The 21694-nt window shown below is 39.1% G+C and overlaps 2 protein-coding genes across 4 annotated transcripts; both read left to right on the top strand.

The window, feature by feature from the left end:
* Nucleotides 1-488: 488 nt before the first annotated feature.
* Nucleotides 489-15803, top strand: tgfbrap1 (transforming growth factor, beta receptor associated protein 1). Of its 3 annotated transcripts, none has more exons than XM_067586151.1 (13): nucleotides 489-723; nucleotides 3242-3952; nucleotides 4156-4350; nucleotides 6699-6853; nucleotides 6973-7055; nucleotides 7922-8102; nucleotides 8241-8401; nucleotides 8917-8974; nucleotides 9068-9211; nucleotides 9761-9904; nucleotides 10354-10513; nucleotides 10849-11315; nucleotides 12508-15803. In XM_067586151.1, the coding sequence occupies exons 2-13, from the start codon at nucleotides 3256-3258 to the stop codon at nucleotides 12694-12696; spliced, it is 2634 nt and encodes an 877-aa protein (XP_067442252.1). In that variant the 5' UTR covers nucleotides 489-723; nucleotides 3242-3255; the 3' UTR covers nucleotides 12697-15803. The 3 variants fall into 3 exon arrangements, with proteins under 3 accessions (XP_067442252.1, XP_067442240.1, XP_067442246.1); XM_067586139.1 differs by having other exon boundaries at nucleotides 490-723; nucleotides 3237-3952; XM_067586145.1 differs by lacking the exon at nucleotides 489-723 and adding an exon at nucleotides 790-814 and having other exon boundaries at nucleotides 3237-3952.
* Nucleotides 15804-17443: 1640 nt separating this feature from the next.
* LOC137180894 (C-type lectin domain family 4 member M-like) lies at nucleotides 17444-21694 on the top strand. The gene is made up of 2 exons (XM_067586174.1): nucleotides 17444-17941; nucleotides 18698-21694. The coding sequence occupies exons 1-2, from the start codon at nucleotides 17913-17915 to the stop codon at nucleotides 20277-20279; spliced, it is 1611 nt and encodes a 536-aa protein (XP_067442275.1). The 5' UTR covers nucleotides 17444-17912; the 3' UTR covers nucleotides 20280-21694.

Below are 21694 nucleotides of genomic sequence, written 5' to 3'. Positions count from 1 at the left end.
GACCCCTCAGATTTATCTGGTGACCCTTTGGAGGGGTCCAACCCCTCAGTTGAGAACCACTGGACTAAACCAGCGAACTGTATATAAAGTAGTTCAAACTAGCTCCACCTCCAGCAGCTGCAACAGTAACATGCTGCTTACACACTGATGCTCCAGTTTTAATAATATAATGATGTCATATATAATAATAACATAATATATATCAGTCAGAGGGACAAAACCACTACTTTTACTGCAATACTTTAAATACATTTTGCTGCTAATACTAAATAAATGTACTTTTATTTAAGTAGGATTTTTCATTCAGGACTTTGACTTGTAATTTAGTATAGGAGTATTTTTGTAGTCTATTGAAGTAGTTAAGTACCTCAAAACTGTGCTTAAGCACCACTGCTGTTTATACATCACTACTTAATGAACACATGCTAAACGACGTCGATATGAAATGTGTTGAGAAAGCATTTCTAACAACTTTCCTTTTAGCTAGACGGTCTTGAACGCACCCCTGGATCACCTGCACCCAGCAGCAGTTCAGTGCAAATGGGCGGCGTTTGACACTGAATAGGGAAGACACAGAGCTACCAGCCGAGACATATTCTCCGACTGCACCATGGCTACATTAATGTTTTTCTGTACATATCTGTCGTGGCCACTGGCTTTAGAGTTGTAAGGCTCGCCTGTCTGTGGTGACTCGGCCTGCCGTCCGGAGTGCTGTCCGCAGCGGTAAGTACGCCCGCTAAAGGCCAGCAGCTCCGGGGGGAAACCAGGGAGGGAGCTTGGGCACCTCAAGGGAGAGGAGAAGGCTGGCTGTAGAGTAGGTGCTTTTTCTTCGCGCAAGTGTGGTAAACGTAATAATACAGCTTCTCTGAGAAAATGAGCAATAAGCCCTTCTTTTTATTTAGCCACATTGAATATCTAGCTTAGCGTTAAATAGCTTGTTAGCCTTTACGCGCTAACGTTAGCTTAGTTAGCTGGCCCAGAAGAAGCTATACAATCTGTCAAAACGATCACCATTTCTTCACATGCTTATACCACGTTAGCCCATTGACGAATTGTTCCACCTCCAGACAGCTAGTAGCACCTTTCAAAGTTTCATAAAAGTCAACTTTGTTTTTCTTCTGTCCTTATCCTCTATGGATTTGGAAAGCTAACTAGCCTAAACGTCAGTTACCTAGCTGTTAGCGCTTTAGCTAATGCTTTTCCACAATTATTGAAAAGTAGCATTAAAGGACGGGTTCACAATTTTTTAAGCCTGTCTTAAAACAACAGTCAGGTGCCCAAGTGAACACTGACACATGTTTTTCTGCCATAATCATTCGTCCTGTTCATACTGTCCATTAGAAGATCCCCTCTTAATGCATTTGCAATGTAAGTGATGGGGGCCAAAATCCACAGTCCTTTCTGTGCAAAAATGTATTTATAAGTTTATCTGAAGCTAATATGAAGCTTCAGCCGTCCAAATGAGTAAAATCAAAGAGATATCTCTCAACGTTACAGTCTTTTTAGTGCCAAAGTCTCTCTTCTTGTTACTATACTTCAACAGCAGCTCAGCAGGGATACACTGTCTGAGGAAACACAAAGAGAGAATTTTATCCTAAAAAGACTGTAAATGAGGCAGATATCCACTTGATATGACTAACTCAGACTGCTGAAGCCTCATATAAGCTTCAGATAAACTTTAAAATGCACTTTTGCATTAAATGACTGTGTGGACACACTGTGGATTTTGGTCCCTGTCACTGAAATTGAAAGCACATTTGAAGAGGATCTTTATGAACAGGAGGAATAATTACAGTGAAGAAAACCTATCCTTTAAACCCAGCTAGATTAGTGTGTCTGAAAGTGGAATTACATATAGTTAATTAGTTACACATTATATTTCGGTGTTGAAGTGAATCCTACAGTAGAGCAGGACTGAAGTTACAATATCAGGATACACAGGACGTTATGACAAGACTGACACGATTTAAATATAATCAATTACAAGTACTTTTGTTCAAGTGTTATACACCCACATGGACACAAGACACTAGATACTTGCCTCACATACAGAAGCAAGAGAGAACAAATAGGGAAGCAAGCAAAACACTGATAAACACTATCTGTTAACCAGTGGTCATTTCCAAACTGCTGCTCTCCGGTAAGTGAATGATAAATGAACAATCACGGAGAAACATAGAAGTCACACACAAGCCAAAACTTCACTGGGCTGCTTACATCACTGATTTGTGAAAGCACAGTTTCCCCTGTACACACTGAAACACATGATATTTTAGTGTGGAATTGAATCCTATAGTAAAGCAGGACTGAAGTTACAATATCAGGATACACAGGACGTTATAACAAGACTGACACATGATTTAAATATAATCAATTACAAATACTTTTGTTCAAGTGTCATACACCCACATGGGCACAAGACACTAGATACTTGCCTTACATACAGAAGCAAGAGAGAACAAATAGGGAAGCAAGCAAAACACATATTGCTGTATTCTCCATATGTGCTTCTCCAACTGAGCTAAGTCAAAAGCTGCATATGGAAACATACTGTAATCTACAGTCATCTATAATCATATTTATCAATATTTATAGCTGTATTTGCCTTAAAAATCAAGTATTGGTTAGGCTATGTTATATTTCATGCTGCTAGTAATGGTCATCTTCATTATTGGTTAATTGCTAATTATATTCTTGGTTAATTCATTGTTTGATCTATAAAATGTCAGGAAATAAAAGACGTCCGTCACATTTTCCCGGAGTCCAAGTTGATGTCTTCACATTGCTTGTTTTGTCTTACCAACAGTCCAAAATTCAAAGATATTAGGCTGAAATTAGGGAATGTTTTTCATATTTTTGCTTAAAAAAAAAACAACTTAAAAGATATAAAAGTTGGCAGTTATTTCTAACTATTGTTTCAGGTCTAATTATAAACACTGTAACAAACTTCTTACAGTCTTGGCCTATTTAAGCTTATACAGAATCATGTGTGCCATTATTTAAAGCTCAAACATTCATAATCAGGCTAAAGGCTGAACTGCCTAAAAGGAAAATAGATCCAGAGTTTGTTGTTAATGAGGGACACACCCATGCCTTTGTATATCCAGTTAGTGAATAGTGATATTAGCAGTGTATCAATAATACATTACAAGAATGTTTTGCAGTATGCTGTCTGCTATCGATTATTTTCACTTGTCTGCAGTTTTGCTGATGCCTTCCTGTCTTGTGTCATCTAGTCTAGATGCCTTGGCCGAGATGAGTGTGAAGGCCTTTGAGCTAGTCCCCGCTGTGGAGCGAGACCTCCTTATGGGTGACAAGGCTCGCATAAACATCGAGTGCATAGAATGCTGTGGGAAACACTTGTACGTCGGCACGAACGACTGCTTCATCCACCACTTCCTGCTGGACGAGGTCACTTCCTCCAAAGGGAAACTGAGTTACTCGTCCCAGAAGCTGCTGCACAAATACCTGGGCCTCAAGAAACCAGTCGCCGAGCTGCGAGCCGCCTCCGCTTTGGAGCGTCTGATAGTGCTCTGCGATGGAATAGTGTTTCTTGTTGACATGGTGACGCTGGAGACCGTTCCCTCGGCGGCAGGAGGTGGAGCCAAGATCAGAGGTGTGGCGGCCTTCTGCATCAACGAGAACCCGGTGAACGGTGACCCTTTCTGCGTGGAAATAGGCGTGCTCTCCTCCAAGCGGCGGACAGTGCAGATTTACATGGTGTATGAGGACAGAGTGCAGCTGGTCAAAGAGGTGACCACGCCTGAGCAACCCTGCGCCGTCAGTCTTGACGGTTACTTCTTGTGCCTGGCCCTCGCTACACAGTACATGATCCTGAACTACCACACGGGAGCCTCCCAAGACCTCTTCCCTTACAACAGCGAGGAGAGGAGACCCATCGTGAAGAGGATCGCCAGGGAGGAGTTCCTTTTGGCGGCACCTGGTGGTCTTGGTAAGTCAGTACAAAAATGTGAGGATTGACGGGTCGTGCTCATTTTTAACATTTTCATGTACACAGAATGGTTGCAACTAACAGTTGTTTGGATGAATAATTCATCATTTAGTCTATAAATTGTCAAAAAAAAAGTCATATTTACAGAACAAGTAACTAGAGCCTGACCATCTAACACTGACCTCTTCCACGTCTGCCCCCAGGAATGTTTGCCAATGCAGAAGGGGTATCCCAGCGGGCTCCAGTCAACTGGTCAGAGAGCGTGATTGGTGCCGCTGTGTGCTTCCCTTATGTGGTGGCTTTGGATGAGAGCTTCATCACTATCCACAGCATGCTGGATCAACAGCTGAAACAGACTCTGTCATTCAGGGATGGACACATTCTGCAAGTCTTTGAAGGTATCCTCACACAAATCATCATCTGATCAATCACTTTATTTATAAAAGGAAATCAGTAGAGGGGAGTGATTATGTAATTGATGCCCATGCATATCTGACCTAAAACATCAAGATTGTAATAGGTTTAGGGCCCTATTTACGTGGAGGCGCATGCAGTGCTCCAACTGTTTGGTATTCTACTGACCTTGAAACTCGCTTTGCCCGTCTGAGTGGTATTTTGGTGACCAGTGCAGAGTGCACAGATGGGAGGTTCATTTAAATGAAGCAGAGCAAAGCCGGTTGTTGTATTTTGGTTGAAATTTGGTCCTCAGACGTAACGCTGAAAACAGACGTCTCTTCTGGCACAAAATGAATCTGCTGCTGCTTTGGTGATTTTATCAACAAGAGCAAACTAAATATTTGCTGGAAACATGCTGCAATAATAGATTGATGCTTGAAATATAAATAAGTTATTTCAATTAAACACTCCCCAACCAAAATTGGCACAGAAAATAACATTTAATATGATTAAAGTAGGAAAGTCAGCAAATCAGTCTGCATTGATCTGTAAATGAATGTGGGTGACTCTTACAGTATCTGCTGTCCACAGCTGCTTTACACTGTGTGAAAAGCTTCTCCTTCAGGTCATTAAATCCCTGCTGCATTTGAAGGCAGCAGGACTAATATGTTGATAAATCTGCAGCCTCTGAGAAGTCCTGCGCCAGAACACAGTGCCATTATGCCATTAGTCCTTAACTGTGTTTACCTTTTATTAAATTGCCTGAAAGCAACACTCAGCTGCTACAGAACAACCACACACACGTCTACACACATCAGACTGGTCAGTCATAACTCAATATTCTGCCTTTTTATGAAGGAGATGTCAGGTTACCAGGACTCATCAACTGTCTTTCCAACTTTCTGGCAGTACGATGCAATCATTTAAGCAGCTTCACCGAAAAATATTTCTATCGTTATTATACTAACTAACTGATGAAAAAAGCTTCACCATCTGTCCATCCACATTTGTGGTGATGTGTGTTCATGCCGTGGCGCTCTGAACCGTTCAGACATTTGTTTATTGAGCTGTCATCATGCTTAACTGTGATTGGCACAGCTGTTTCAGAGCTATGAGAGCAGTGATGTGACTGGCTGAGAGAGTATTTAATAACCACACCTGCTGATCTATTTTCACCTTCACCTTATGCACGTCGTGCTGCTGCACACACATGAACCAAAACAGCAGGCGGGCATGGAGACACCCACACAGTCCGTGAGCCCGAGACCTACCACGCTGTGCTTGTTGTTGTTAGTTAGTTACTTTAAATCATGAAGAAATGTGTATAATTGTCAAATGTCAAAAAAGTAAAGAATTGATTTACAAAATTTCACCTGACAGAAGTGTAGTGTTAAAATGCCTTACAATGTAACTATAGACAAACTATGTGTCTTGCCTCTAGCGGGTGTACTCGTTAACATTTAACAAACCATCCATATAATTTTAATAACTTTATCATATTGAACAAGACCTCAATTACAGTAGAAGACACATTTTTATTCAAAAAAAAAGAACATTTTTTTCATATTGGGGAAATGAGCAAGAGATTGGGTTCATTGGATTCAAGAACCAGAGACATGAACCATGGTTCATGGTTGGCATGTTGACCCCTAAACCACGGAGGTGGCTCAAAAAGGTCTTTTTTTTGTCTCAATATGTCCATACTGGATGTGTTATTACAATAGTGCACTCAATTCCTGAGAAACTGAACTGAAAACAGGCCTTAGTTATTAATTACAGCTGTTTTACAGTTGTTCCCTGGGCTCTTCATTCTTGGTGGGATCTGAAGCACTCGCAACCTTTTTCTGAGAAAGGAATTCAGTGGAACAAACATTTAAAAAATCCAAAACATTGCTCAACAAGCTTTGCAAAATATGCAGCTGAAATTATTTAAGCTCTGACCAGAAGCACACGGGAAAAACTATTTTTAGGACATTTTATTCCTTTTATTAGTGACAGTAGGGAGCTAACAGGAAATGAAGGGAGAGAGACATGGAGTAATGACATGCAGTAGAGGTCCCTGGCCGAACGCGAGCTGGGGATTTTGCGGTGAGTTCTGAGCTAAAGCTGAAGGTGTTGATATGCCATTTATCGTCTCTGGCTTGCCTACCACCATGAAATAAGTTCTTGGAAGGATGGCTTTTTCCAGAACTAAAGTTTTTATAAAGGCTACCATACAAGACACAGGATTAAAATGAAGCAGAGTCTAATGGATGTTTATAGACACATGTGATATCACTATGTATATTTATTTGTGGCTATTAGAAAGTGGTGTGTTGAGTGCTGACCTGTGAGTGTTGTGTGTTTTTAGGGAAGGTCATTCTGGCTTCCACTAAAGCTGTGTATGTTCTGGTACCCTTGCCGCTGGAGAGACAGATCCAGGACCTACTGGCCAGTCACAGAGTGGAGGAGGCGCTCATCCTCACAGAAGGAGCACAGAGAAATATTCCCAAAGACAAGTTTCAGGTAACAAATAATGCCTAGACTAAGATCTTTCTTTGTATTTATCTCAGCTGAATCACATTATTGACCGTGTTTTTACAAAACATAAACGTCTCATATAATGTCACTTTCTACACACACAGATTTTGCACAAAAGAATCCTCCAGCAGGCAGGTTTCATACAGTTTGGACAACTTCAGTTTCTAGAAGCAAAAGAACACTTCAGGTAAGAGTCTATGTCAGTGTTTGATAACTGTCCAGCTTTTCTGTCCAGTAACAGTCCAGTCTGTGGCTTGACTCTAGCAAGCTGTTTTTCTGTTGCTTATTCAAGTCCAGGTCATGTTTAATAAGTAATTAGTTAGATTATTGGGAATAATTGTTATATACTGCCAGGAAGTAATGACAAAAATGTGAAATAAATTTAAATAAATTGACATTTATTTCACATTGTAGTTGGTAAATAATTCTAGGTCTTATCATCCCTAACGGGTTTTATTGATATGTTTCATACTTTGAATGTGAAACAGGTATTATATTGCATTCTATGTGGTATTAAAAATGTCTTAAATTTAACTTGGTGAAGGATGAAGAAATCCAGTTCTTGTCTTTTCATATCCTGTTGATTCATCATGACAAGGCAAAAACCTTTCTGCAGAACACTTTCTCATGACTTAAGGAACTTTGCCCCAATTTCACTGCACTTTTCCCATCATTTTTTTCTAAATTGCCTAATGTTAACAGCTGTTGAGGTGCAAAGGGAAAGCTGACAAACAAAATCAGAAATGTAGCTCCCAGTCTTTGTAATTACTTCACATCTTAATAACTCTATAGGTGCCTGTCATGGTTATGTTAAGTGATTTGTTTTGGTGCCAATCTGGATCCACTTGCAGATTAATAATTATTAATAACTGTATATCACTGTATTTTTCTGCCATACTAATGCAGATTTAAAAAAATTTAAACATTTGCTAATATTAAATATAACAAATGTTAAAATTGTGGTGCACACTCTGACTGCTTTCTAGTTTCTGGCATTTAGTTCTTTATTGTCTCCCTCATATGTTCTTGTGACCCTACCATTATAATTTGCAGGAAGGGTCAGCTGGACGTGCGGGAGCTGATATCTCTCTACCCACTGCTGCTGCCAGCTTCCTCTTCATTTACACGCTGCCACCCTCCTCTCCATGAGTTTGCAGATCTCAACCACCTGGCACAGGGTGACCAGGAAAAAGTGCTGCGGTGCAAGAAATTTCTTATCAGCTATTTGGGAGAGGTAAAGAAGTAAAACACTGATTTTTGTAGCAAGGTCACTTGTCAGAAGTTCCTCTTGTTATTTTATAACTATTAATTATTATTATTTATCATATTTGCATCACATACTATACATATTTTTCTCCATCTCCACTCACAGGTACGAAGCACAGAGGTAGCTAATGGCTGCAGAGAGGACGTGGACACGGCTCTGTTGAAACTTTATGCTGAACAGGATCATGACAGCCTTCTAGACCTGTTGGCTTCAGACAATGCCTGTCTGCTAACAGACAGCGTCCCATGGCTGGAGAAATATCACAAGTGTGTATATTATCATTTTTGTCTTGAATTAGGGCTGCTCCTTTTAAGAATAAGTTCACATAATTGATCATATCTGAAAAACATTGTGAAAATTGCTGCATTTTAACACACAAGGACACCTACACGTTTTGAAACTGTGGCTGCACTCTGACTTGTTGAATGTCATCTGAATGCTTTATAAAGAGTGATCTGGGTAAATTAGATGAATGTCAGGTCGGCAATGTCCAATCATGCTTAAAACTGTAGTAATTAACAGAAACGGACACTGTGGGGATCAGTCTAATTTTTATAATTAATTTGGTCACAAAATGTGCAAATTCCTAGAGGGACTGACTGAGATGAGGCTTTGTTGGATAAATACTTTTCTTTGCCCCCCACTGTTAATTACATCCCTGATATGGGTTTAATTCTTTGTCCAATTTAGTCAAGCCAATTTAATTAGTTTGTACAAAAGTGAAATCATGAGGGAGATGCTTTGTTTGATTAATTCTTTTTTTGTTTCCCCTCTTGCTTAGATATTTTGCACTTGGGCTGCTCTACCATTGTAATGGTCAGGATTCAGCAGCACTACAGGTATGTACATTTAAACTCTTATCATTGTAAGTGTCAGCACTAATGCGATGTTTAGGAATTGAACAGACTCTATCTTTATTGTCCTCTTGACAGTTGTGGATTCGCGTGGTAGATGGGGATCTCCAGGACCCCACGAGATCTGACCTTTATGAGTACATTGTGGACTTTCTCTGCTCCTGCTCCAATCTGGACCTCGTGTGGAAGTATGCAGACTGGGCTTTAAAGAAGGATCCCACCGTAGGTTCCCAGGACCTTTTTAATAACCACGGAAACTTAACAGAGCTGACAGTCAAAGATTACTAGTAACTTGTTAACTTGACTTCACAATTACAGTATACTTTAACAACAATGTAAACCAGTTAAATTATTTTATTTTATTTAATTTCAATGATTAGTTGAATGGCAATGCCCACTGAGTACTAGGAAAAAAATGCAAATAGGCAAATTAGCCAAGAGGACACATTTTATTAGCAGTGTTTATTAAAAAGTAAACAAAAACTGTAACGATTGTACACATTAAAACAGCGCATAAGCAAAGTCATGCAACATTAAGAACAACAGTTTGCTACAGTTCACATAGAACATTGATTGAATAGACATGCTGAACAACACTTATCATATAAACAGAAGCTATTGTTCTCTAATATATACTAGTATGTAATTGTCACTGCATTGCTAGACAGCAAATGAGAGTATTTTACATTCTTCATGCCAGAGTTTTCACATCTATTTTTCATGACATTTTGCAGCTATAGTGGTAACCTAGGCTTTCTTTTTTGTTCATAGATAGGTGTCCACATCTTTACTAAGAGGCCTGGCAGTAAAGATCAGTCAGAGCTGAAGCCTGATGATGTTATCACTTACCTGGCAAAGCACAGCCAGGCGCTTCTTCTCTACCTGGAACACCTGGTGCTGGAGAGACGGATACAGGTACAACAAACAGATAAAATCATCATTTGATGCTGATAAATGTGACTGAGGTCTGTTGAAGTGTCCTGGAGCAAGAGACCAAATCTGTGCTAGCCCCAGAGATTCTGATCTGGAGCTGATCTTTCACATAAAAAGATTTTCAAGCAAACACAATGACAGGACTTTCCCTGCAGTATCAGTTCCCCAAAGTACTGAATCACATTTTATCCCTCGACTTCCTCCTATAATCCTGACCTGTGAGTTAAGTAAACTAAGTTGCCTGTAAGGTGCAAATGTCTTTCTCTCTACAGTATAGGTGTCAGAATAGATGAACAGAGGTGGAGGGCTGAAGCTGAGAAGCAGATATCATTGTATTATTATCCTTTCAGAACAAGCAGGTTAAGTTGCTGTCATGAGTCAAATTTTCTACATGATAATTTATTGATTTCTCTACACGTTTGTGGACGCAGAAGGAGAAGTTCCACACACACCTGGCTGTGTTGTACCTGGAGAGGGTCAAGTCATTGCTGTCAGAGTCGTCAGCCAACGAAGAGCAGCTGACCAGAGCAAGAGAGAGGCTCCAAGCTCTGCTCAGGGAGTCCAACCTATACCGTGTACAGTTTCTTTTAGGTGAGACCAATGTCTGAAAATACCACCAAATTATTCTTAAGACATATCTTTCTACCCACAAGTGTCGATCAATGCTTATTTTAGATTTTAATGGTGTTTATCTTTTGATAGCGCCATCAACAACTGTGTCTCATCAGTTTTAAAACAGCATGTTTGAGCCACCTTGGACACAATTCTGCACATGGATTATAGGAATTAAGATTTAGTGCAGCTCTAGCTGGAAAATCTTTGAGAGCAAGGTCTGATTCTCTAGATTCGGACTTTGTTCCAAAATGGCTGCAGATTGTTTTGCAGGTTTTGACTCGTCATGTTTTATATCCTTCTGTTTTCTTTAGGTAAGATAGAAAACTGTGAACAACTGCTGCTAGAGTGTGCAACACTACATGGAAAACTGGAGGAGCACGATAAAGCTCTGCACATATTGGTGCATGAGCTCAGAGACTTCCCGTCCGCTGAGGCCTTTTGTATATGGGCCTCTTGTTGTCGGGATTCTGCTTACCGACAGCAGCTGTTTCACCTTCTCTTGGGAGTGTATCTAGACGGAACCCGTCCTGGAAAATCCCAGACAGCGGCAGGCAGCAGCAGTGGAGACCTAGAAATGGCGGCAGTGGACCTCCTGAATCGGCACGGAGAGTCGTTTGATGCGGTCCGCGTGCTGCGTATGCTCCCCGAGGGCTGGTCACTGCAGCTGCTGCGGCCCTTCCTTGGTCGAGCCATCAGGGCCAATATGCACGCCTGCCGCACCTCGCAGATCGCTCTGGGGCTAGCCCACTCTGAAAACCTTCAACTGCTGCATGACAGGGTGAGCAGCACATACATATAACACAAAAACTTGCAAATTTAGGAAACAATTAAATTTTATCTACACATTTAACCACATTACTTGTAATGTGTTGTTTTACAGGATTGGTTATGACATCATCTGTTATTAGATTATTCTGTTTTGTTTTCTGACAGTTTTTCAGGAGCATTAGTTTACAAAGCAGTAACAGCTATAATAATGATAATAGCAACACAAATGACTACTTATTTTAAAGTACTGGTGTAGTTAAATCTCTCTTAGTATTTCTCTAGAACAATCCTCAGTAAATAAATGAATTAATGAGTAATTAAAGTAGAGTTGGACCGATTAGTAGATGAAATGATTGGACAACTAACAGAAAATCAATTAGCAACCATTTTAATAATCAATTGATTTGTTATTTTGACATTCACTGGTTTCAGCTTCAATGTGGAAAACTAATAAACGAAAAAAATAAATGTGGAGATTTAATGCCTCTCTTTGTCATATATGACATTATTATTATAACATTACAGGCATTTCCAACATTTGCTGACTTTGTATAAACATTTAATTGAGAAAATAATTGGTAGATGAATTGACAGTGAAAAATATAGTTAGTTGCAGCCCTTAACTGAAGCTCGACAGCCTCTCTAAAGTCTTAAACTTTCAAGTCTCAAAAATGTAAACTTGTCTAAACTAATCAACTTAGGGTTTGAACCTTTGTTATATAACCTAAGACATAAAACAATCTAGTATGTCCCAATAATTAGGTGGAGGAAGGAGTGGAATCATTACACAAAGTCATCTAATTTATTTTATAAATATAAATAACAAAATTTCTCAAAACAATCAACATAATTGGAGGGAGTGATGTATATTGTCTTCTGCCTGTCTTACTACAGCCAAATACTGCTTTAAACTGAGTTAAATTTTAATTTTAGGCAGTCACACTGCTTCTATAAATAAAATAATTCATATCGGAGAAATAGGGCCTCCCTGTCAATTATCTCTTGAAATTCTGTAATGAGAGGGGCAAATATTGTTTGTATTAACATATGTTAAGCAGGTTACATCTATTTTCTTAACCATATTGATTGATTATTCTTTTTTCTCACAGAAGTTTAATGTCTGTACTGGCTTGAATGTATCTCATAGTCACTGAATTGAGCTCATTGTAAGTCTATGCTGATGTACGTGTTTCCTCCTCCAGTTGAAAGAGCGGAAGAAACCAATCTTTGTGTCTGAGAAGAAGGGATGCCACCTGTGCCACAACACCTTCAGTGAGCCCGACGTGGTGTGCCTGCCAGGTGGAGTGCCTGTCCATACTCACTGTGTCGCCCAGAGAGTAAGAGACTCTCCCACAAAGAGACAGTTAACTAATAGCAGCAACCATACGTGAGACTTGACCCGTCAAACTACAATGTGATCTGTGACCGGAGGCACCGAAATAAAGCAGGACTGTCTGAGGACTGTGGGGATAAGAAAAAGCACAGAACACCCATTGCCCAAGTAGAATTGGCTGTGGAGTTGATGAGAAACACAAAGAAAGCTGTGTGTGTTTGTGAAAGAAAGAGAGAGAAAGTGTGTGTTTGAGAGAGAGTGCAAAGGGAGAAAGCTATTTATTCCTGTGCTGCAATTAAACCACACTTTCAGACTGTAAGTTTTTATAGGTATATCAAAAACAACAGCTACGTGACCCTGCCCTTTAATCCATTTTAACAAAGAATGAATCGACGACAGACTCCTCTGCTTATCTGTGGGTTCAGTACTGTATCTGTCCTTGTATTGTTTTAAACCTGAATTTGACAAACTGCTTGGACTACAGGACACACAATATGTGAATCCTGCTGCAAATATTTCGTAAGCATGAACAGTATTACCACTCCTACGGTTCTGGTCTAATCAACTCATATGGGTATTGTATTAATATTGATCTAACTTTGCACATTGCAGTGTTGGGTTTTAATGTGAAGTACTACAAAAGACTCACTCTTACTGATGGAAATTGAGTCTTTTACGTCTGTCTTTTACTCTCTGAGATCTGGTCTCACTGCTGCTTTGTTTGTTTCCCTTTAGCCATGAGAGCAATGAATGTTGTATTCCAGGTGGTGACTTTCTGGCAGCAATTTGATCCAAGCCCATTAGGTTTTGAATGTCCTGTGATCAAGGTTAGAGGCTATATCAGTGTGTCGTCGGTATAAAACACTACATGAAACCCTGCTAAACATTCTTAAGTGTAACTGGGGATTCAGATCAATACTCAAACTGCATCAAGGATGAAATCAGATTGACCCTCTGAAACAATGTAATCATCTTTTACTGGTAATACGTCCGTAGACACATTGTGAAACATGACAGTAAATGCTATGGCACAGTAATAAGTGACAGATATGTAAAGTATCATCAAATCATGTGAAATCAAACTTCATATTTTTTGTCTGGTTTTGAGTAGCAAATAAATTGAGAGGGATCATCAGTGCCCATAATCATAAATCCATTTTAGGTGTTTGTTTGAGTAGCGTTTTAAGATAAAGTTAATTGGAATTTGGCTCCTATAAAAACTAATTTCACTTATTTCCATCTCTGGTTAACTTTTTTTTTTTTTTTTTTTTTTTTTTTTTTTACACATTTCACAAAGAATATTTAACCACTAGATGGCAGTAATGTTTAAAAATGTTTGAAACAGCATGAAATGGATATGACTTACTGATGCAACTCTTTGGAAGTTATTCTTTAGAATACCTTCAATATGCAAGTTGTTCAAAACAAATCCTGCTCCTAACCTTCACTATTTTATTACATTTTTTTTTCTCTCTCCCACCATTTCCACACTGCAACACAATCACTAATATAACATGGTTGAAACAGATAGAGACAGATCTACGCTGGTCAAAATTTAAATCTCATCGCATCCACTGTTGCATCAGACATACTGTACAGGTGTAGAGCTTTGGCAGGAAATTAAGTGTTTGATGAAGTTTTTTTTTTTTTTTAATCATACTCCATGATCACATAAAATTATCTAAAAGTAATAAATGTCAAAGAAAACGGTCATCTCATAATGTCTGGCAGGATTAATTAACTAGTCATTGTACAGCAGTTTTGTTAAAAACTTTAAAAAGTTGTAGATATCTGAGAAAACAAATCCTGTATCATCCACTGCTTTGATAGGTAAAGAACAACTCATGGCTTGATGGATCTAAGCTTTCATAGCTGCTGCCTGCAGAGTGCTGGAGTTATGGCTTTAACCTTTTCATCATGACAACCCTCTCAAAAACGTAAAGAAACGTAAATTAGAGTATTCTGTTCTAATAAAGCCCGATTCTTTACAGGCTTGTCAGCTCAGAACACCACTCTGTCCGTGACTGATTTCCAAAGTTTGTGTATGTGTCAGATAACAATCAAGTGCAGCTCGGACTTTATAAATGTTTCTCCCACACGGGCATAACTAATGGCAGGTTGCATTATGTGTTTGTGTAGCTTAATTGTATTAAAAATCACATGAGAAAGAAATCAGGGACATTCAACCTGCTGGAGGTGATGCTGTGCGAAAAAGTGGTTTATGTTTAACTATGTCAGACTACTTCACTTGGAAAAATTGTGCTCCCCAAGGTGGCGAAAGGTGCATGAATTCCAGGTTACCCTGTGGAGTTAGAGAAAACCATGACAACATCAAAATGTGGTTATGTAAAGCTGCCATACACAGAATGCACTCTTTATAAAGTTCAATTGTCGTGTACTTCCATGTTTTTTTTTTATATATTTAACACTTGTCATTCGTCCTAGAAATGTGCTGCTGTCTGTCTGTCATTCAAGATGATTTACAGTTATAAAATTAAGTGATTTTTGACGGTCTTAACTCCTCTAATATCAGAAGGCTTGCATCCTGTAAAAGATATTCATCCAAACTGGTTCTGACAGAGAAAAATGGTCAGGATTCCCAAATCAAACTTTCATGGACTTGATTTTTTTAACACAACAAAAACCAAAAGATCAGAGAAGTGTGTCTCCTCAATTGTTTATTTGGAGCTAATCCCCAATTGTCCAAACTAAACACATCACTGTTGTGGGTCTTGCTTGGTTCTCTGGTGCCTGTGCTGTTGATGCTAGCCTTCTGTAATCACAACCCATTTCTGTAGGGAACTTTGCGCAAACGTGGGACTATTTTTCTAACATGGAGATCAGAATATTGTAGATACTGTAGGTTTGACTCACTTTCCATGACAGAAATTCACAGCTTAATGCACAGCATCTTTCTGAACTATTTAAGTGTAGCTTGCTTAAAAAGCCCCCACACCCCCCTGACCATCATGACCTACGATAATTTAAAAAAATACAGTACAGTTGTGTGAAAAAAAAAGCTATTGTATTTCATAAATATATGTATACTGGTATGTATATACTGCATTTGTACCTGTTTGTTGCTTTCTAAATCAATGCCAATGTGGATGGAGTGTACAAACTGTAAATCCGTCCAATTTTAATAAACATGAAACTGTATATCAAGTCCTGAAGTCTGAAATTGACAATTTACACCTAAAAGTGACTTCCATGTGTGTGACTGCTGTTACACATAATGTGTTTTTTTCTTTTATAATAGAGCTTAACAATGAAGTTGATGCCTGTGGCCTTAACTGTGACAACAAAACAATAATCAAGGGAATGTTAGAGTGTAGCAAAATTAGCTTTGGGATTTAATTGGATACCAATTAACTTCCCTCTCAGATGGATGAAATCATGGATTTTAGCATCAAAACAGCATGTCTGACATACTGTATCTCATAACTGGTGGCTGCAAGCTTGTTCGATTTATTGTAGCATTTAGGTGGCAGGGCTAAATCCAAACCTGCCTCTGCAAGTAAAAATCAAATGCAAAAACAAACATGGACATGGAAACATGGAAAGATCATTTCCAAAAATTAGTCTTCTGCCTTAAAGGGTGGGTTCATAATTTTTCAATTCAGTCTTAACAGTCAGGTGCCCCAATAAACATTGAAATAGGTTTTTCTTGCCATAAATCATTCCTCCTGTTCATACTGATCATTAGAAGATCGCTTTATAATATACTTACAATGTAAGTGATGGGGGACAAAATCCAAAGTCCTCCTTCTGTGCAAAAATGTATTTTTGTTTATCTGAAGCTGAATTGAAGTTTCAGCTGTCTTAACAAATCAAGTAGATATCTTTCAATGTTATAGTACCAAATTCCCTCTTTTTGTTACGTTACTTCCACTGCAGCTCAACAGGGAAACACTGTCCGAGGAAACACAAAGAGGGAATTTGATGTTAAAAAGACTGTAAATGTGGAAGATAGTCACTTGATATGACTAACTCAGACTGCTGAAGCCTCATATAAGCTTCAGATAAACCTTTAAATGCATTTTTGCACAAAATGACTGTGTGGGCATGCTGTGGAATTTGGCCCCCATAACTTACACTAGGGGTTGGGGGGGTTTCAGTGGTGGGGGAAGCATTCAGGTGTTTTAATTGTAAAAAAAAAAAAAAAAAAAAAAAAAAAAAGGTAGCAATACTGCAGTATAAAAATACTCCACTATAAGTAAAAGTTCAGCATTGAAAATGTCACTTAAGTAAAAAATATATGTTAAGTATTATTAGCAACAATGCACCAAACACAAAAATACTCACAATTCTGCAAATTATGAGTATTATATATTACTGTTACTGTTGTAGTGGGTCAAGGCGGAGCTCATTGTAACTATGGCATTAAGTTATAGGGTAGTACTTTTACTTTAATACTTTAAGTACATTTTGCTGCTAATAATGCTTATGCACTATTACTTTAGTAGGATTTTTCATACCAGACTTTAACTTGTAATGGAGTATTTTTACATTGCTGTATTGGTACTTTTACTTAAGTAAAGGATCTGGATACTTCTACCACCACTGCTCAAATTAGTACTTAAGTAGGCTAGAGTAACGTCACTTGAGTAACGTTAAATTTAACTCATTAGCTAGTAATGTAACTAGCTAGTTAGTTAGCCTAACGTTAAGTTACTTGGCATGTGGGCACACAACAATTTGTATCCTCGCAAACAAGCAACATATACGTGCAAGTGTTTTGTCTTTAGTGACAAAGCATTAAAGCCAAGATTACTACTAACCAGCTGTGAATAAAGCTCCTTTTTGCGGAAATTTTGCGGGAGTTAGCCACTTTTTCAAGGCTGAGCGCCTTTCCCGAGGTGTCCTTTCCCCTGGACTGGCGGTAGGAGTGAGCAGCACCGGAGGATGGACTATACGTAGTATGCCACATGTGGTCTAAATCTCCCACTTTCTCATTTTCACTAGTTTCTGTACCATTATGTGATGAAGAAACGATGCATTTTCACCACGCAAATAACGCTAACGTGTGAACTACGTGACCTCGCCGCGTGATATTCAGTACGCAGAGGGGTTGCCATGGTAACCGGGGATTGAGACTCAAGAGTTTGTGTGCCAAACGTTAGCTAACGTAGTTTCTTGCTTTGGTCAGTCTTGGTTGTGCTTTAAAACCCGTCTATGTTTTAAGTAGCAGCTCGTAAAAAACAAAAACAAAACAAGGACAACACTTGAGGAAAAACAGAAAATCCAGAGGAAAACCACAGTAACAGAGCAGCCATGAATGACACTGAGGCGATTCAAGTGAGGTAATATGGGAGTTTTGGAGTTGGCGCTGACCGTTGGTGGTTTTTAAAATGTTTGATTTAAAAAATTTATATTTTCTTTCTCGTATTTTGGATGTACTGTTACCGTAGGACGAGGTAGTTTGGGTGGGAATATCGTGTGATAGTACCAACCAACTACCTGAGTGTTTGATGTAACGTAGCAGTATAGATGTGAAGGGGAGTAACGTTACAGAAAATCACGAGTTTTCTTTGCTCAAGACAAATTTTACTTTAACTCTGACAATAAAATGCAATGTAATCCAAGTGAAATATGAAAACATTTTAGTGGATGGAAATGTACTTTTTGTATAAAACCATATGATATTATTTCACACATGACCTTAATTTCATAACATGTACAGTAAATGCTATGTATGGTGATTAAATAACTAATATAATGGTCAAACGTACCGTATAAAGTGTTTGAGTCCCATCAGTTCTGTAGGTGAGGAATTCAGGTGTCAAGGAAAAAGGAGACGTCACAGATAACCTGTCCTATTCCTTTGTATGTTGTTTTTTTTCTGCACCTGTACCCAACTAGAGTGGTATTTGCACACAATCCACCCTGTCTGCAAGTAATTCAGATGCTACAGGTGACTTGCCTGGTATTTAACTGATAATGAAAGATACATGGATTTAGACAACATATATTTTGTTGTTGAAATGTTGACAGCGTGTATTTAGAACCTCTTGTTTATGGTGACATTTCTTGATCCCTTTTCTTTTTTTGTCTCTTAGTTTTGCAGGTGAAAACTCTGATGAGGAACCAACAAAAATTTCCACAGAAGGTCAAGATGAAGTAGGAAGAGGAGAGACTCAAAACAACTGCATGAAGAGACTGCGATCCAGTTGGCAAGCTATTTTGATTGTGGTTTTGATAGTGCTTTTTTGTGTTGTGACGGCCCTCCTCTTCACCAAGATAAATAAAGAGCAAAGTCTGACAGCAGAAATACAGCTCATGAGAGAAGAGATATTCATGGCATGGAACAACACCAGGCAGCTGCAAATAGAAAGCAATGAGCTGAAGCAACTTCTGAGCTCAACTTATCAAAACTGCACCTTCCTGGGAAATGAGAACCACCAAGTGGCACTGCTGCTAAATGCCACACTGTACAAACTCACCGTGCTGTCAGCTGAGAAAACACAGCTGAGCTTGCTCTCAAAGAATACATCGCACGAAAAAACGCAGTTGCAAGTGGAGAGCAAAGAGCTGATTGTGCTTCTAAATTCAACCCTGCAAAACTGGAACCTTGTAGAAGAGGACACACAACTGAACGTGCTGCTGAACGAGTCGCTGCGCATCATCACCCTGGCAGCTACAGAAAATAAACAGTTAAGCTTGCTGTTGGACAATGACCATCAAACCTCCAAGCAGCAGCAAACAGAAAACAATGAGCTGAAGCAAATTCTGAGCTCCACTTATCAAATGTGCACCCTCCTGGGAAATGAGAACCACCGACTGAAGCTACTTCTAAATGCCACAATGTACGACCTCACCCTGCTGTCAGCTGAAAAAACACAGCTGAGCCTGCTCTCGAAGAATACATCGAGTGAAAAAACACAGTTGCAAGCAAAGTGTAAAGAACTGAATGTGCTTCTGAATTCAAGCGTGCAAAAGTGGAACGTGGTAGAAGAGGAGAAAAGACAACTGAACGTGCTGCTGAACGACTCACTGCGCAACATCACCCTGGCATCTGCAGAAAATAAACAGTTGAGCTTGCTGTTGGACAATGAACAGCAAACCTCTATGCAGCTGAAAGCAGACAATCAACACCAGCGTTCAATCCTTTTCTCTGACAAACTGACCTTCCTCTGGAATTTCTGCGACAGGAACACACTGGAGTGCTCACGCTGCCTGCCTGGTTGGGTCGAGCATGCTTCACGCTGCTTCTTCTTGTCCAATAAAACGATGAAGTGGGAAGATGCTCGCAGGGAGTGTATAAAAATCGGGGGTGACCTGGCTGTTGTTCTGAGTGAAGATGACCAGGTGTTCTTGACCACCCTGACTTTTCAGTTTGCACAGCAGCATCCTGAAGAAGAATTCCATTCGGCGTGGATCGGGTTGCAGGACATGGTGAAGGAGGGCACCCACCTCTGGGTCAATGGCAAAACTCCCCACCCAGATTTAATTTACTGGAGGCCTCTGGAGCCAAACAACGCCATGGCCTGGTGGGACAACAGCATGGCGGGGCAGGACTGTGTTGTAATTGTGCCGCCAAGCAGCACCACAGAGGAGAACTGGTTTAACTCCTGGGATGACATTATTTGTGGTGGCGAACGGCACTACCTGTGTGAGACCACAGCTCTCGATTTGTCCTGAATGACACACCTGGCATGTAGCAGTCTATTTTTATCCCAGATCTGCTGGACTCTGCCTGCCCCCAGTATGTGTTGTACATATGTATGTATTGTGCTATACAAAGAAAGTGAAATGTCATTGTTGATAGGGACATGACTGTCAACTCATTAGGTACTTATTGTGGTAAAATACCACAATAAGTACCAAACTACGGCTACTACATGGCTCAACAAGTGACTTGACTGCCAACAATTTCAAAAATGGGTATATTCCAGGCTCTTCTCCATGGTACTTCAGTTGTCATATAGTAGTACAGTACAAAAGCATGACAGCTGTCATTAGCGGCACAAGACAAACAGCTACCTTTCTCAGTTGTTTCACTTAAATAATGCTGCTAACGTGCTAAAATTTGGCAGGAGCGCTGCTCCAGTGGTGGAAAGTACTGTATTTAAATAAATGTTTTTAACGGTATTTGTACTTCACTTAAGTATTCACATTTTATGTTACTTTATACTTAAACTCCACTACATTTCAGTGAGATACATTTTACTTTTTACTTATCTGACAGTTGAGTTACTGGTTACTGTGCATGTTAAGATTTTATACTGTACACAAAACCTTTGTTGAGATTATAAGATATGATGCATTTTCATACTCAAATGTGTATAAAGTAGTTAAAATGTTCACTACATTCAACAGCTATAGCTTTTGAATGCATTTTTGCACAAAATGACTGTGTGGACACCCTGTGGATTTTGGCGCCTGTCATTTACATTGAGGGTTCGGGGGGGATTTTCGGTGGTGGAGGAAGCATTCAGGTGTTTTACTTTTTTTTAAAAAGAAAAAAAAGGTCTCAATACTGCAATATAAAAAGATACTCAGTTACAAGTAAAAGTTCTGCATTGAAAATGACACTGAAGTAAAAATATATATTAAGTATTATTAGCAACAATGTACCAAATGTAAAAAATGCTAACAATTCTGCAATTTTGAGTATTATATATTACTGTTATTGTTGTAGTTGGTCAAGGCTGAGCTGATTGTAACTATGGTATTAAGTTATAGGCTAGTACATTTACTTTAATACTTTAAGTACATTTTGCTGCTAATACTTATGTACTTTTACTTTGATAGGATTTTTCATACCAGACTTTTACTTGTAATTGAGTATTTTTACATTGCTGTATTGGTACTTTTACTTAAGTAAAGGATCAAAATACTTCTACCACCACTGCTCAAATTTGTACTTAAGTAGACTAGAGTACTTGAGTAAATGTAACTGACAAGCTAGTAATGTAACTAGCTAGTTAGTTAGCTTAACGTTAAGTTACTTGGCATGTGGGCACACAACAGTTAGCATCTTCACAAACAAGCAACATATGCATGCAAGTGTTTCATCTTTAGTGACAACGCATTAAAGCCAAGAGTACTACTCA

Source organism: Thunnus thynnus, chromosome 1, assembly GCF_963924715.1.
Source record: "Thunnus thynnus chromosome 1, fThuThy2.1, whole genome shotgun sequence".
Classification (NCBI taxonomy): Eukaryota; Metazoa; Chordata; class Actinopteri; order Scombriformes; family Scombridae; genus Thunnus; species Thunnus thynnus.
This window is presented reverse-complemented; position numbering and strand designations above follow the sequence as displayed.